General features: G+C 47.7%; 2 protein-coding genes across 12 annotated transcripts in view; both read left to right on the top strand.

The window, feature by feature from the left end:
- The window catches only part of DVL3 (dishevelled segment polarity protein 3), a 52,693-nt gene extending 46,595 nt beyond the window's left edge, over window positions 1-6,098 (top strand). For 4 of the 6 annotated variants that reach the window (XM_044422309.1, XM_044422307.1, XM_044422308.1 and 1 more), the window contains 2 exons: window positions 1,379-1,771; window positions 2,186-6,098. In XM_044422309.1, the coding sequence (XP_044278244.1) occupies window positions 1,379-1,771; window positions 2,186-2,217 (425 nt within the window). In that variant the 3' untranslated portion in view covers window positions 2,218-6,098. Of the gene's footprint in view, window positions 1-1,378 lie in introns of all 6 variants that reach the window. The other 2 variants (XM_044422311.1, XM_044422310.1) reach the window with 1 other exon arrangement.
- Window positions 6,099-10,223: 4,125 nt separating this feature from the next.
- The window catches only part of AP2M1 (adaptor related protein complex 2 subunit mu 1), a 32,034-nt gene continuing 26,074 nt past the window's right edge, over window positions 10,224-16,183 (top strand). For 3 of the 6 annotated variants that reach the window (XM_044422305.1, XM_044422302.1, XM_044422304.1), the window contains exon 1: window positions 10,225-10,376. The gene's annotated coding sequence lies outside the window, so the exon portion shown is untranslated. Of the gene's footprint in view, window positions 10,377-14,443; window positions 14,465-14,985; window positions 15,002-16,183 lie in introns of those variants that run through there. The other 3 variants (XM_044422298.1, XM_044422301.1, XM_044422300.1) reach the window with 3 other exon arrangements.

Here is a 16,183-nt window from a genome sequence, read left to right as displayed (position 1 = left end):
CTTTCTCAATGGTGCTCATAAGTATTCATAAGCATAGGCACATCTGTTTTGTTGCATCCATTCTTGGGCGCATGCACATGTTTAGGCTCCCTCCTATTTCAAGAGCTGCCATAACTTTACAGCACACCCAGCAGTGTTTAGCTCTAGTTCTGAACCTCCTCCTTTCAGTGTGTTCTCTGGAAAATTATTTTTGAGCCAAATAACATCTTTATAACAGGTTGGAAACTATATGTAAGGTAAGACAGATGCAAGTAAAGGAAAGCTGTGGCAGAATTAAAGTAAAACCAAGAAGATAATGTCCTGATGGGACATAAGAAATCAGGAGAAGATTGCAAATTTTACTTTCATGTAACATTAAGATTTATAAAACACTTTAAAACATTTATAAAAATCAATAAAATATAGCTAACTTTGCAAAACAGAAAGTGCAGGCAAAAGTCATAGTATGAACCAGCCTGTTATATGAGATAGATGTGCGTGTGTGTATGAATGAATTCAATTGATGGACTACCCTGTAACCATGAACTCACATGTTTAGACAAACTTCATAGGCTAAATTACAAGGGCAGTCTGTAATTAATTAATATTGTTAATTTTAATATTTTAATATTGTTGCATGCCAGACGCATTTTGATGGAATACCCTTCTTTGGTGGCAGAGTTAGAAGATGTCAAATGTCTGTTTCAACTGGATCCAAAACATCCAGTATCAAAAGCATTATCATTCAGGAGATAAGCTTTGGGTTGGTAAATCAAGAAATAATGTTGATTTTCTATCTTATTAGTCTTTCCATATTATTTGCAAAAGTTCCAATTACATGGCTTCAAATAAAGCTCACCAGACACTTGGTGCTGTGAAATACTCCTCTGCTCGGACTTGTCTAGTCTGAAAAGAAGTTCTAAATTCAAAGCTGAAGTAGCAGACACCTGTGCTAGTAGATTAAACCAGATTAGTTTCGGGTTTTCCCTATATATTCCAAATTCTGAAGTCCATTAGGGTTACTGTGGGGAGCTTGGATGATGGATCTCGTGAAGCCCCTTGGTTTGTTGAAGGGAGTAGACAGAGTCGTGGAGGGAGAGGTCTCTCCATCACTGTTAGCTGGGATGGGAAAGCGGCATCTTGGTCTCCGGAGCTGCGTGCTCTGGGCACGGAAGAGCAGTCCTGCTTGCTGGCCGGCACGTAGAGCCACCTGGCTGCCCGTGACAGGTAGCAGAGCACCAGACCAGAGGGGCTTCTGGCCTGACCCTGCAGAGCGGGGTTCCTGCGCAACTCTTCATACCTGCCGTGGTGAGCAGGTCCCTCTTCCCACCCTTCCCCTCTGGCGCAACTCAGCACGTGCCCTAAACTGCGGCCTGACCCATTTCTGCTCCTCCTGCAGGAAGTCGGAGCAGCGGCTCGAACCGCAGCGGCAGTGAGAGAAGGAAGGAGCGCGAGCCCAAGGCCGGGGAGTCCAAGTCGGGCGGCAGCGGCAGCGAGTCGGACCACACCACCCGCAGCAGCATGCGGCGGGAGCGAGCGGCCAGCGAGCGCTCGGTGCCGGCCAGCCAGCGCAGCCACCACTCGATGGCGCACAGCATCCGCAGCCATCACAGCCAGCACTCGTACGGGCCTCCGGGCCTGCCGCCTCTCTACAGCCCTCCTGCACTCCTGATGCCTCCGCCACCTTCGGCCCTGGGACCCCCCGGGGCTCCCCCGGGCCGAGACCTGGCCTCGGTGCCCCCCGAACTGACGGCCAGTAGACAGTCATTCCGAATGGCCATGGGCAACCCCAGTGAGTTTTTTGTGGATGTAATGTGAAACGCCGCCCCCCGTCCCTGTCTGTTTGCTTCCCCGTCGGCTTGTCTCCTAGAAACGACCCGCCCTCCGTCCATGTGGGACGACCTTTGGTTTTGTTTTGGTCTTGATAATTATGAAAAGGGAAAAAAATAAACTGAACTAAATGTTTTGATTCTAATCCCTGCCTGCGAACGGGCCCAGCAGCCTCTCCCGGCCACCCCGGACCTGCCTGCCGAGGCAAGCCTGCCCCGCTTGTGCCAGCCCCCTAACACTTTCGTTAACCCATTAATCCGCATCTGCCTGGAGCCTCCTCTGCTCACCTGTGTGTTCCGTGCCGGCTCACTACTCCTGCCCTAAACACGTGCCCTCTTTCTTCTCGCCCCTTTTTGTGTCCCTTTCTGCCGAGCAGCCAAGAATTACGGGGTGTTTGACTTCCTTTGAGCTGGCCGCCCGTGGCGGGGAGAGCCGTGGCGTGCTCTGGTGGTGGTTTGGCTCCCCCAGCAGAGGAAGACGCAGAGCCTGACGGGCAGGCACTTGGGCCCACGTGGGGGCCGAAGATGGCTTCTTTTCCTGCAGGTGGAAGATGCCCCACTTTGTCCATAACCACGGGAGGGGAGCAGGGCTAAGATCCAACTCTGTGTGTCTTCGGGCTGATAAGTGTAGCAACTTGGTGGCCACTCACAGGAGGCTGTGAGGTGCAGGTGAGCTCCTGTCCTGCCAGGTGCTTGGGGCTTCCCTGTGCTCCGCTGTGCAGGACGTCTGGGACTGTGAGGAGGGCCTCCTTGGGGAAGTGTGCAGGGGGGGCTCGCAGTCCACCTTCCTTCTTTGCCTCTTCTCAGTGGGGACCAAAAGGGGGAGCACCAGCCCCTTGTGCCTCTTGTTCCTTAAGGTGACACAAGTGCCATTCTCTCCCCCGGAAAAGGCTTGATGTATTACATTGCCATAACGTTAACGCAAAACCTGTTTCCACAAGCCAGGGTTTCTCTATACCAGCAATCCTAGTTAACCTTCTTCTTGATGTATCTCTCCTATTTCAGATGTCCTAATAGAGCCCCCCCTTTGCATGCAGGATCTGTCTTTCATTAGCTTATCAATCTCATGTCCCTTATGTCAAGATGTCTGAGTCACTGGCTATCTCCAGGCTCATTTCCATGCATCAGTGTGAATTGGTGCTTTCTCTTCCCTTCTTTTTCCTTTGAGGCCCATGTCTCATTCATACTTGGTTTCCTTTTGACCATTTTTAAAATGAAAAGAGTGAGGGAGTGGGGCAGGGAGAGAAAGAAAGAATGCACAGAGCTTCTTAGCTGTATGGTACAGCCGGCACAATGTCCACCCCACACCCCCCACCCCGGTCATTGTGAACACGATTAACCCTTATGTATGCATGCTGGGATTCTGAATATAGTATTGTCCACAAAATTCAGTTTCCAAGTCCTGTTTTTAGTAAAACAAGTTTCTGGATCTTCATGATTGTGAAGAGAAACTTACAAGTGTACAGGCAAACCCTTTTGAAATGTCCCATGGCAGAAGCGTTGCTGTGCTAATTTAGTCCATGAGCCAGAAGATGGCATGGATGTTCCCTGCACTGTGATTGGCAGGGGAGTTGCGGTGGGGTTCCCCCCTCCCACCATGAATTAGATGAGCACCCCAGTCAGTTCCTGCACCCGCCGGAGTAGCAACAGAATTAGGGCAGTGGGACTTGCCACAAAACGTTGCCCGGGTGTGGAGCGCTCCTGCTTCATCCCACCTAGCTCTCTTCCCCTCAGTAGCTTGTTTGCATTCTTTGGCCAGTGGGCAAGCTCATTCTTGAGTGGGCTCTCCACCCCGTAGATTGTATTATAAAAGTTGAAAAACGGGTTAAACGCAGCCTCGTGGCAGCTTTGCGCAGCTGGCCAGCCACTGGCAGAGGCCCTGCTCGGCATGCCAGCACTCCCAGGTTCAGTCCGCAGAATCCCTGGGCAGGCCTAGAAGAACACCTTCCTGAAGCCCTGGCTGCCAGGTAGAGTTGGCATTGCGGTGTTAGGGGCAGCAAATGCCCAACTTCACATAAGGCACCTTCCTACGCTCTGATGCCAAAAACAGGTGGAGGGGGTAGGATAAGGTGGGCATCAGGGGTGCGCCAAGTGCAGTGCCAGCCCTGCTGTTGTGGGTGGCTGGCGGCATTTCGGCCACCTAAGCAAGGATACCCGGCCCGGATATGGAGTAGAGAGAGAATGGCGATTGCGCTAAACAAGGCTGATTCACTGGTCTGAATCTGCATGACCCGAGGGGCAAAGTTAATCTTTTCTTGCAGGAACATGATCACCCGGCAGCATCATTCTGATTTTTTAAATCATGACATTCATGTGGACATGCCATTATTGTAGTTTCTAGAGAGGGTGTTCCATTCCAGTGCCACGCGACCTCAGTACAGTTCTGCCAAAGTTAGGCATCAGTGGGGACGGCTGTCTGTTATCTCTAGTTCTTTGTCCTAGTACTCATGTACTCTCCTGGTCTTCCCTTTGATTTGCTTGTCTGCCATCCAAGGACAGATGGGATCCTTAACCGGTGGCCTTCGTGCATCTTGTTTGCCTGGTTTTGGATAGCCCTTGTGCACCTATTCCACTTCCCTCTGCGGGGGATCTGACTTGACCAGGTTCCCCCAGAAGGGTCCCAGGTAGGCCAGCACCATCCCGCAGTTCAGCCCTGCATATTGCATGCCAACCGTAATGCTAGTCTCCACCTCAAACCACGGCTGGGTGGGACTTCAACAGGCTACCTCCATTCCAGGGTGGTCTTGAGCAAGGGAAGGGAATTCTAAAAATCTAACACTGAGGAGCAGAGCTGAGGTCTTCTGCTGGACCCAGGCTCTGAATGAATTCTAGCCACACCAGAAAGGAGGAAGGAAGGAAGCTGTGAGTGAAAAAGAACGGTGTGTCTTGTGTGCCTGAGTGCATGCATCCTTTTCCATTCCCCCTCTCCTGTTCTCCCTTGCCTTATTTACCTGAACTGCTTTTTGGACTTCTCACTGTCTCTTTCTTTTCCTTTTAAATTATGAGTGAAAGAGCAGCAGAGGTAGCAAGGCATCAGCTGCTCCCACACAAGAGTTCTGTGGGGGTCTTAAACTTTTCAGGAGTCTGGATGGCCGCATTGCTAGCAGTCACGCCCCAGAGTGGACACGCTGGTGGCAGACAGTGGGGAATATATAGTTCTAAAAGTGTTTCTAGGCATGTTCTGTTTGTTAAATGGCAGAACAAAAATTGTGGGGGAAAGAGATTCTGGAAGTCCAGGGACATCTTCATAGTTGTTCGCCTTCCCTCGTGGCTTCTTTGTCAGCTCCCTCCTTAAGCAAAGCCTCCCACGCCACACTCGTCCGTGTCTTCCTTTGTTGTGCATGTATGTTCAGTGTTGAATGCAAAACGTATTAAATCTAGACTTGGGGAGCCTGCAATCGTGCAGTGTTGAAAAAGTGCAACACACACACACACACACACACACTTTACCATGCACAAAGCTTTATACAGTTTCTAAGCAATTCCTAGTGCGGATTCAGCTTCCCGTAGGTACTCATGAGTGAAGATCTTGTTGCTCTGATTGTAGAGGTTGGAATCTGTTCAGCTAAGAATTCCCAAGACCTTGGCTGTCACACCCTGGCCCTGTTCCGCGCACAAACACTTGTACAATTTCTCACACTGCATTTTTAGCTACTTAAATATCCCAGGGTTTTGCACTGCTGCCAAGGCGCCGGAAGCAGCACGCTCTCTTAAGACTGTGCAGCATTCACTAGACGGTACACTTCCAGTCTCTTTCTGCCATTGTCCAAACTTGACCTTCCTGCACTGGTATGGACACTTTATCACGCACGTTCTGTGTGCCAGCTCAACCGGTTTTGGATTCTCTTGTACTGGCAGGGCATGCTCTTGTAGACTGAAGTGCTCTTTCCACTGCTACTTTCCTTTCCGTGTCCAGTCCAACCTCAGCTCATGCTCTGCCTTACTTGCTAGAGCTTCTCTGTAATATCAGTTCTTCTCATCTGTACCTTTGCCATTTTGCTGTGGGTCCTTTCAGTTGGGCCGCTTTCTTTCTGTCTGCCATCCGCCTGTGCATGACCACTGTGTCACGCTCTCTCTCTTCTGTTTCACTCCCATGCCTTCTCACTTCCCCTTTTGCCGGTCCTTTCCCTTCCTTGGTAATGATATATCATCATCTTTTTCCTTCAAACTCTCTTCCTTCTCCTTCGGTGCTATTTTGTCATACATATTACCTTTTCTCCGTGCCCCATTTTATATAAATTGAAACCATCCTATGTGTTTTTATTTATAAAATAGTTTTATTGGACTAAATATTGTCTCTGTGGCTCATTTTCCCAGCTATCCAAATATCTTAGTCTATCTATTTTATACACTTACTGTTTGAAGCTGAATGACATGATAAAAGTTGCGTAGTTTCTTGAGAAGGAGGTCACATTTTTGCATTCCACTTGGCTTTTATGTCTGCACACTCTTCAAAAGCTCTAGAAATGAGTGATTTTACTTCCTAGTGTACAAGAATTTCTTCTCCATACCTTTCTTCCTTTGCTTTTAATATCTCAACTTTCCCTTTCCTGAACATTGAATTTGGGGCAGTGTCCAGTCTTGTCCAGTTTTGTAGAAAGGCTATTGTACAAAAAGGAGCTGATGTGTGAATAGAAAAGTAAAGAAAAAAGGGAAGACAGGAAAAGTAATGCCAAGAAGGAAAGGAATGGAGAAGAAAATGTGTGGCAATAAGAGAAAAAGGAGTAAAAGGAGCTTGTGAGAAAGAATGTCAGGGAAATAAAAAAAGGTGAAGAAAACATTTGTACTGCGTAGACTGAAAAGGCAGACATGTATGAATTACACTTACACTCCACTTGGAAACCCAGAGAAACATGTCTGCTCAGCCTGAATCGGTCCCTAGCATGTGCCATGTGCCCCTTCTGAAATGTCGTGAAGTTTGGGCAGTGCTTCATATCCTGGGGTTGAAGGCATTCTCCTCCTTCCTGACATTCTCCATCCAGTGCCAATCAGCCTGCCATGGCGGCAGTTAAAATGTCGGAATGTTAAAATGCCTAAACTGCACCACAGCAGCATGGTCGGGTGGGGAAAAGCTTTAAAACCATAAACTTGCTGAGCCAGCATAGTGCTTAGCCATGTCCTTAATTCCAAAGGTCCATCCTAGGAGGGCACAGGATGGATTTCAAGAGGACTAACACTTCAGTCCAAAATGTTTCAGGCACCATGGCCACTTTTCCGAACAAGTATTGTGACTGTATTTATTTTGTCCTTGATTTTGAACAGGTGCAATGATACTACTACCACCTTAGCTCAGATTGGGTCCCAGTAATCAATGCTGAGTGTTAAAGGAAAAGCAGGTGCTAATAATCAGCTGGTGAGGGGTGAGAGCAGCAAACTAGTTAAAAGTGAGCTATATCAAATAGCTGTCCAGTGGATCCACTGTTGGCTAGAGTGGCACCTTCCCAAACTGGGGAGAGCCAACGAGGGGGGTACCGCAGGGTTTAGTCCTGAGCCCAGTGCTCTTCAGCATTTTCATTGATGATTTGGGTATGGAAGTGCAAAGAATGATTATCTTGCAAATGACACAAAATTGGGAAGGATAGCTAATACCCTGGAAGACAGAAGCAAAATTCAAAGTGATCTTGATCGTTTGGAGCACTGGCTTGGAAGTAACAGTGTAGAAGTAGGGACGAATGCCAGGTTCTGCACCTTGGGAAAAGAAACCAAATGCCTCACTACAAGATTTATGTATTATTTATTTATCACAGACATTTATATCCCGTCCTATCACCAAGCACTTACAAAATATAAACATACAATATAAAACATCAGTTATTAAAACAATAAAAAACACATCACAAACTTAAGAAAAAGGAGGAAAAAATAGAAAGTGCGACTTGTGAAGGGAAAATCCTAAAACATCTAAAACTGTTGGTAATTAAAATAATGGTCGAATAAAAAGGTCTTCCGGAAAGAGTATAACGTTGGTGCTAGGTGGACCTCTCTGGGGAGCAGATTCCATAGTCTGGGTGCCACTGCGGAGAAGGCCCTCCTCCGGGTAGACACCCTCCGTACTTCCTTCAGAGAGGGTTCCTGGAGCAAGGACTCCCCCGCTAATCTTAAGGGGCGTGAGGGCTTGTAGGGAAGGAGGCGATCCTTCAGACATACTGGACCTAAGCCATTTAGGGGAATTTAGATGGGGAATTCTTGGCTCAAGGATACCGCAAGTGAGAAGGATCTTGGAATTGTAGAGCACAAGATGAATGAGTCAATAGTGTGATGTGACTGCAAAAATGGCAAATGCTATTTTAGGCTGTATAAATAGAAACATCACTTTCAAATCATCTAAAGTGCTAGTTCCCCTTTACTCAGTATTGATTAGGCCCTGCTTGGAATACTGTGTCCATTTCTGGGTCCCACTGTTTAGGAAAGATGCAGATGAACTGGAAAGGGTTCAGAGGAGGACAACAAAGGTGATCTGAGGGTTGGAAACAAACCCTATGAGGATTGGTTGAAAGAATTGGTCATTAATGATGCCTTACCTCTGTATAAGGTAGGTTGAGCATTAACACATTATGTATGTTAATGGAATGTTTCCCCCCCTCCAGCCAGGCCACTGAATTGATGTGCAGTTTCCTCTGGACAAAGCCAACAGGTCTTAGCATTTTTTGTGACATGAACTACAGATTAACACGGTGATGTTTCTGCACATTATTTTCTACATGTGGGATTTCAGAAATTTATTTTTAAAATGGGAAGATTTCATCCTGCTGATAGAAACGTGTACCTCTTGTGTTTTGAAAAGATTGACAAGAATGATGTCAGTTCTGAAAAATAGGATTGACATCTCTTAGCTGTTTTCTGTTCCTCTTAAGCTCTGTTCATGTCTAGCTGGTGATATTGGCTAGGAAAGCTGGGAGCATCCAGCTTAATTGGAAGGTACCAGATCAAGCGAACATTTTCTGTGCATTTTTAAGAGGCCAGAGGTCTTGTTGCCATACAAAATGTGAGCAAACTGCTTTCTGCACCAGAGCAGAATTCAATTGATGAGAAGCTGGGGTTCAATGATGGGTTGGGCAAAATACAACTCCCTCCCTCAAAAAACTCTCAGGCTGTTTTACCTTTAAGCTGTTCCTGCCAAAAGCTTTTGTGAGAGCACTTTTTAGAATAGGGAATAATAAGGAAGTGAGACTCACTGGAGAAGACAATCCCACTAAGGAATGTTGAAAGCAGAAGAAAGCCACCAGATGCGAGATGGATCAATGGAATCCAGAGCCTTAAATTTACAAGCGATGAGCGGGGCTGTTGCGGATAGGAATTCGGAGGGTGTCCATTCACACGGTTGCCAAAAGTCAGAGACAACCTGAGGATGTAAAAACGTGGAAGGAATATCCTGCACAAATCCTTACACAGATGGAAGGAAGCCTCCAAAGGCAAGCCCCTGACGCTTAAGCGAACCGCCTCCCTTTCTGCTGGCAAGGCTGACGTCTGCGCAGGTGCAGGCCAGGGGCGAGGCGGGGGCAGGGGGGAACTCGGATCTCATTTCCCGACGTGGCCTTCCTGAAATTCCCTAGGTCGGGCGGCTACACCGCCCGAGCTGTACCGCCTTTCCTCCAGATACAGCGCGTTTGGAGGAAACTCCCATTTCTGCAGAAATTTCCCCTGCCCCGATTCTGGAAGGCTGACGTTCCTCACCTGCCTGCCCCACTGGGTCAGGCCAGGGTTTCATCCAGTGCAGCGTCACCTTCGCGGGAAGGTCATGCGCCGGCTAGGCGTGCAGGAGCACCCTCGCACCCATGTTTCCCAGCAACTGCTGTGTGCAAGCGTGCCGCCTCTGACCCTGAGGGTGGCATGCAGCCTCCCGGACCACCGGCATTGCTAGCTGCCTTCTCCAGAAACGTGCGCACCGTCTGAGATTGGAACAGTGGGCGCTGTCCTCCACTTTGGGGACAAAGATGGGCTCACCTACAAGCAGGAAACCAGAGAGAACCTGCTCGTGTGAACCGATTACACGTGATGCTGTACGTTCTGGAAAGCCGCGCTGGCGGAGATCGGGTGCGGCCAGCCTGCGCCCCCCACCCCTTAAGCATTTGATGAAGCCCAAGCCTGCTCACAATGGCCGCCCGCGCGTTTATCCTTTTCTGATATGAATAAGCAATGCAGACGTAGTCCATTTCTGCACTGCCCAGCCCGTTGGACTGCCCAGGAGCAGCCTATCCTCGAGGAACTACACGCCCCAGCATGCAACTGGGGCATCTTCAGCCGTCCATAGCCGACTGACCGTAGAAACTACACACCCCACTGCGCATTGCGCGCCGTTAAGGAGTAGAACCTTGTACCTTCGCGGTGCATTCTGGGTCTTTCTAGCCTACCCGGCCTAACACTATTCCACTCAGTCGATCTGAACCGCAGTTAAGAGTAGTCTCGGAGAGGGGCGCATGCGCAGGGAAGGCCGGGTGTGACCCGCGCGTGCGCAATGGCGGCGCTGCTGCAGTGATAGGGGAGGGGGCGCAGCCGCCATCTTACCAGTTGGTGGAGGAGACCGGGGCGCGGAGCGAGCGGTCGTCGGAGCGGTGGCGGCTCCCGCAGGTGAGCTGGACTGGGCGAGGGTCGCGCCGGTGTGCCTGCCTGCCTGCCTGCCTGCCTGCCTGCCTGCCTGCCTGCCTGCCTGCCTCGTCTGTCCTCCGCTGCCGTTATGTTCCGTTCCTCCCACACTGCCTCTTTCCTAGAGATTGCCGCCGCCGGAGGGCTCGCCTTTTCCTCAGGATTAACCACAGTGGTCTTAGTATTGCCGCAATTTACATTTTTTTTTAATTTCATCCCTCTTCCTTCCCTGGAAGGGGTTCCGTTGGCGCGGGAGGGCTCGCCGTTTCCTCAGGGTTACTCTTAGTAGTAGTATCGTGATGCGGATTTGGCGTGATCCTTTCCTTCTTTCTCGCTGGTCGTGTTATTTTCGTCCTCGTTTGTTACCGCTCCGTCCTCCTTCCCGAGGGAAGATTCTCGTGGGCCGGAGGGCTTGTCGCTCGTTCCTCAGCAGAGCGGCGCCTCCTGGTGCGGGAGCGGCTCCGGGGTCTTGGGGGGCGTCGCGCCTGCCCTGCCTGGGAGGGGCTCGGCCCTGCCGGGTGTCCGAGCCGCGGCGGCCGCGGGCGGCGGGCGGAGGCCTTCCGAGGGGCGCGTGGAGCCGCGGCCGCCCTGGGCTGGGCGTCCCGGGGGCTGTCGCCGCTTGCGCTCTGCTCCCTCGGCGCGGCTCGTCATGAGATCTGGGGCAAAATAGGGCTCCTCTTCGGGTACGGATTGGCAGGAGAAAGGGGAAGGCCAGCGCATGGTGCTTCTGGGTGAGCATTGACTGTGTTCAGACGACCTGGTAACGTGAACTCGGGGGTTAGGTGTGAGCTTTTGCTGGATGAATTTCTGTGTTGTCTGGACCCAGCCAGGAGAGCAGGCTTTTGTCTGCACGAAAACAGCACATCGTTGGTTCTCTGCAGAGGTTGTTCATGCCATGGCTTGATATTTGGGCTGGGTTTGGGCAAGCATATAGTGCACAGTTCACCCACATTTAACCCTTCACTGTGGGTCACTGTGTTGCCTGAAACCAGCCTAGATCTGGTGGGAGAGAATTAAGTGGCTAAAGGTGCAGTTTTATATTTGGTGAGGCAGACAAGGCATACAACTGCCGGCATTCTTCTGGCCAATCTTAAAAAGAATGGCCTTCTGTGGAGAACTGAGGCTCAGAAGCATATAGGTATGTGTATTGTGGAAGGTGGTGGCAGGGGAAATGGAAGGGAAAACATGATAGCTGCTCCACATATTTTATTTATAATGCATACTGAATCACTTGCATGTCATCCTAGAAATTCTCAAGGTGAGGGGATGCTTCTCCTTCCTCCTGGCTTGATGCCAACTTGATTGTCCTCAAAGGTCTGTTTCAGAACTGTATTAAATACTGCTGTGTTCAAACTTAAACGAAACAGGAAAGATGCCCGTGTTTATGATTCTTTACCTAGGACCTGCTCAATGTAATAAGAGTTTTGGCTTCCAGGTCTATGAGATCTGGACTTCAATTCCCTGCAAGTATGGCTCCCCCCTATGTGGGATTGGGCCCCAGCAAGATAAGACAGTATCAGCTGTGCTTGCCATAGCATTAAACAGGAAGAGAGACTTCCGGCATTTCTGTAGCCTTGGTACACTGGTGTTAGACATATCAATATATTTTGCTGCTGTGCAGTTGGAGTTTGCACATTTTTGCATCCCATTATTTGCACTGTAAAGGTGTGACGGTATTGTACAGGTTAGATAGGTGCTTGATACAAAAAATGAGAGATTTACTTAAAATCTGAAAATGTATTCAACCGATCTGGCTAGATGCCAGGAGTAACAGACTTTGGCCGCAGTTGTCCACATGCTGTTGGCCAGGATTGTGCAGAGCAGTATTTCCTCGGGGAGGAAGTATGAACTGCTGCCAGTCCTGTGTCCATAAAGCTTAAGTGATTTAGCCCCAAAGGAAGCTCCAGTCAGTTACCAGCAGGTGTTTGTGCGTAGAGGGGGGGGTGCATATAGTTGGCAAAATCTCGCCTAGCCTCTACATTTAGGTTGGTTGGTAGCTACCTGCCAGCTTGGAAAAACTGTCATAGTGACAGGAAAAATAATGTGCAGTAAGTCATTCTCTTCTGAGCCAGCCTTGGATTGACTTGCAAATATCTGCCTCATTTCTCTCTTCCCCAAGTGGGAGGCAGAGGCGAAAGCTGTCATAGCACTGTACTGTGGAAATACTTTCTTCTTACTGTCAGATGTAGCTCTTCAGAGGAAGATGCAGGTCTCATACGGCTGCTTTGTACTGTTGTCAGTGCTCACTGTAACAGCTCTCTTGATTCTGGGTAGCTTGAGGGTGAGTATGACTTGCCACAGGTCACTAGGTGAATCGTTAAATTTTAAGGCTACCTTATGTCACTGATAGACAACTGCACAAGTTCAGTAGGCTAAGTGGTTTAGAGCTCTACAGCAGCCAGTTTATTGTGCAGTCAATTCATATTCAGCTGGAAAGCTTATTCAGGCAGTCTTCAGATTTCCTTAAAATCAGGAGTATAGACCCCAAGTGTGTAGCAATGTTACCACATGGTCTAGTTAGGACATTTACTCACAAGAAAACATTCTAGAATATGGGGCTGTTTGCATTGCTTTCCAGTGTAGCTTCTTTTTGAGTGATCTGGACTAGCTTGCAGTCAGTTGTCATTCATGGAGGATAAGGTATATGTCCAAATTCTGTAAACCTCCTTTTTTTCCTGGAATGGCTTTATCCTTTATCTTAGGCCCTTTGCAGTTAATAAAGACCTGGACTGAGAGGGGATCCTTGAAAGGGAAGATATGGGGCCAGGGTCCGAATTTGCTTCTGCTGGCCTCTGGCCTTTATCTTTCAGGACATGCCTTTCTGGCATAATCTTGTATAATCATAGCTTTCAGAAAGAAGGCATTCTTGGAACCATAATATGAAGAAACACTAGTGGTGACTTTTTTTAGAGGGTAGGTAAATTTCTACCAATTTTGCGCTTAAGTTTGTCCAGATGTCTCTAATCTTCATGTGGGTGGTGGGGATCTGCAAGAGCTATTACTCACTTGGGGAATATTGCTAAAAGGAAAAAAAGATCATGGCAGTGACTCTGGCTGCATATAAATGATGGTGACCTGTGCCAACTCTTGAGATGCTGCATGTCTTGCGTTACATTACTTAAAATGTACTCCAGTGGCACTTTATGTAACTGTATAAATATTAACTGATATGACAGCCTGTTATAGCCCCTTCCCATGCATTGTTCTGTGATGAATAGTGTTTTTCTATCCATTTATGTGGATACTTTTTAGCCATAAGTCTTTGTTAGAACCAGCATAATCATTCTATGAAACTGTTATATTTTTGAATAGAATAGCATGCCTTGGTGCAGTAACTTTTACCAGTTGTTACTTATGTCTCAAGCAACTCAGCTTATGAGTTATTGCTGGTTTTTCTCATCTCTGGAGAGAGGAAGAGGGTGCATGCATATACAGCATAACTCAGTCCTCCTATGTGCATACTAAAACTCATAAAAGGAGATCTCTGTAAGTATGATGTTTAATAGTTACTATGTAAAATATTTTGCCCAATTAGAAAGAACAGTAGAGCACTGCTAAGTCAAATCAAAGACCTCTCTAATGTTGCATGTTTCCCTTAGTAACTAACCAGAATTTCTAGAATACTCAAAAGCAGGACATGAAAGTAGTGTCTTTTCCCTGTGTTTTCAAATTACTGGTTTTTAAGGCCATACTGTTGCTGATCATGGAAATAACGCAGAGCTGTTATGACTAAAAGCTACTAAGAACTGTCTCCTCCATGTCTTTATCTTCCCCATTCAAAGTTGCAGGCAGTCACTGTGTCCTTAAGGCAGCAAGTTCCATTGTTAAAGAATGCACTGTGTGATTACTACTACTTGTCTGGATGATGCTGTGCTCTAATATTATGAGATGGACACCCCCTCTTCTTGTCTACTGCACACCATACATAATTGTATAAGCCTGTTTTCAGAGACAGCTGACTGTTCCTATTTCTCCTCTGAAGGCAAGTGTGTGCTGGCAGAATTCCTTGCCTGTCAGGTTCCACCTGAGGCGACTCGGAACTTACGGAAACTTCTGCTGTCTTCCAGTGTGTGGTAGGATTATCCTTGGTTTGAATGTTAAGTTTGGGCCTTTGAGGAAACAAGAAGAGGTCTCCACGTGCATTAACCTATAAATCAGCATATCTATAATTTTTCATCATTTGGGCCACATGAAGAGAACAACACAGAATATGTGCTTTAGTGAGAGAGAACACAAAAAGCCTGCTTGCATATAGGTATATGAAGTGCTCTTAGGCTGGGTGTGACTCCAGCTGTCCTTCAGTTGTTCATTAAAGTGACAAACTCCAGGCTCTAAGCAGAAAATTGGCTTATTAAGCTGCTTTAGTTTAATTGTCAGAGCTAATTTTCTTCCTGTTTCAGCTATTTGTATATGTGGTAAATCTTGCAGGCCACATCTCAACAAGGCTGGGACTCTTGCCTACTTTGTGGAAGGATTGTGGTTTATACATAGCAGTAGGGGGCTGTAGGAACAGTTAACAGCAGTCATCGGAATCCTGCTGCATGTCCTGCCGTTTTCGGCTTCTCTGCTGCACAGCCCATTGTTTTGTTTGATGAGCACAAGTCAGACCAATTTCATAAGTAAGAATGGCTGAACCTGGATGACTTTGCTTTAGGTTGGGGGAAGAAAGCGTGTTGCTGTGCTTGGCAGCCTTAAGGCATCCCATCACCCTGCGACAGAAGATGCAAATGTGTCTGCAGTTCTCCTAAGCCTGAGCTGTTGCAAGGGTCTTCAAGCTATGACTACATCTCCCTGTTTCTGCAAGGCAGCTAGATTTTTTTTTTTTTTTAAACTCATACCCTGTTTGATAGCTTTCTGGCCCTACAACCAATTTGCTTCTGGTTTTGCCATGCTTTCGCTTTCCCCAGGTGGAAAAAAAGCCAGATTCCTTAAAATCTAGACACATATTAAATTGCAGCAACCAATTAGCATTCACTCTGTGTGATTTAAAATACTTTTGAGTGTTGTGTCTGAAATTGGGTTTGTGTTACTTGAATGGTAACTCTGAAGTTCAGGCTAAATTTCTAGATCAGCTGTTAGATCCTCTTGAAGCAGAGTACATCTTAAATTCAGCCACATTGTAAATAGCATCCAATGCCCCAATAACTACATTTAGAAGTCCTTGTTTGGAATTAGTAAAGTGGAACTATTGCCTTTGTGCCATCCATACTTATGAGCCAAGATACTGAGCTAACAATTTAATGACCACAATTGCCAAACTTTGCATGGAATTCCATGGTGGCCCTGTTCCAGTAGCTCAGAACAGGAACATAGAAACATAAAGGACTGCTTCACATGCAGTGGTGGCAAATTATGGGTTAATTAAGAATTTGATGGGATGTGCACTGTATACATGCCACTACTGCTCTCTGTGAACAGCCGCCCGATAGACATAATCAGAGGATGTAGCTGTGTTGTGCAGACCTTGGAGAGCTGACTGGTTTAACCCACTGGTTAAATAAGCAAGAAATCAGCAAGAACTCATCTTGTCATTTAGTCCTAAGCAGCTTAGTGGTCTGGGTTCACACAACTGACTCACAATCCCTGTGGGTGCCCATTTGTCTACAGAAGGTAGAAGCAGCCTGTGCATGGAGCTCAACCCTACAACCCATGGATTTCATAACCTAGTATTTGCTTCTGTTAACATGTGAACTGGGTCAAAGCTTCTCTGAGGAGGGGTTGGTTCCTGTTGCAGCGTACTTATGATGATCTCCAGTGGCTGTTACATTCCCAAGGGCTGGTGCTGATCTTGG

The sequence above is a fragment of the Varanus komodoensis genome, unplaced genomic scaffold (assembly GCF_004798865.1).
Source record: "Varanus komodoensis strain SLA01 unplaced genomic scaffold, ASM479886v1 scaffold125, whole genome shotgun sequence".
In the NCBI taxonomy this organism is placed as follows: domain Eukaryota; kingdom Metazoa; phylum Chordata; class Lepidosauria; order Squamata; family Varanidae; genus Varanus; species Varanus komodoensis.
The sequence above is the reverse complement of the archived record's forward strand: the minus strand, read 5'-3'. Positions and strand labels throughout refer to the sequence as shown.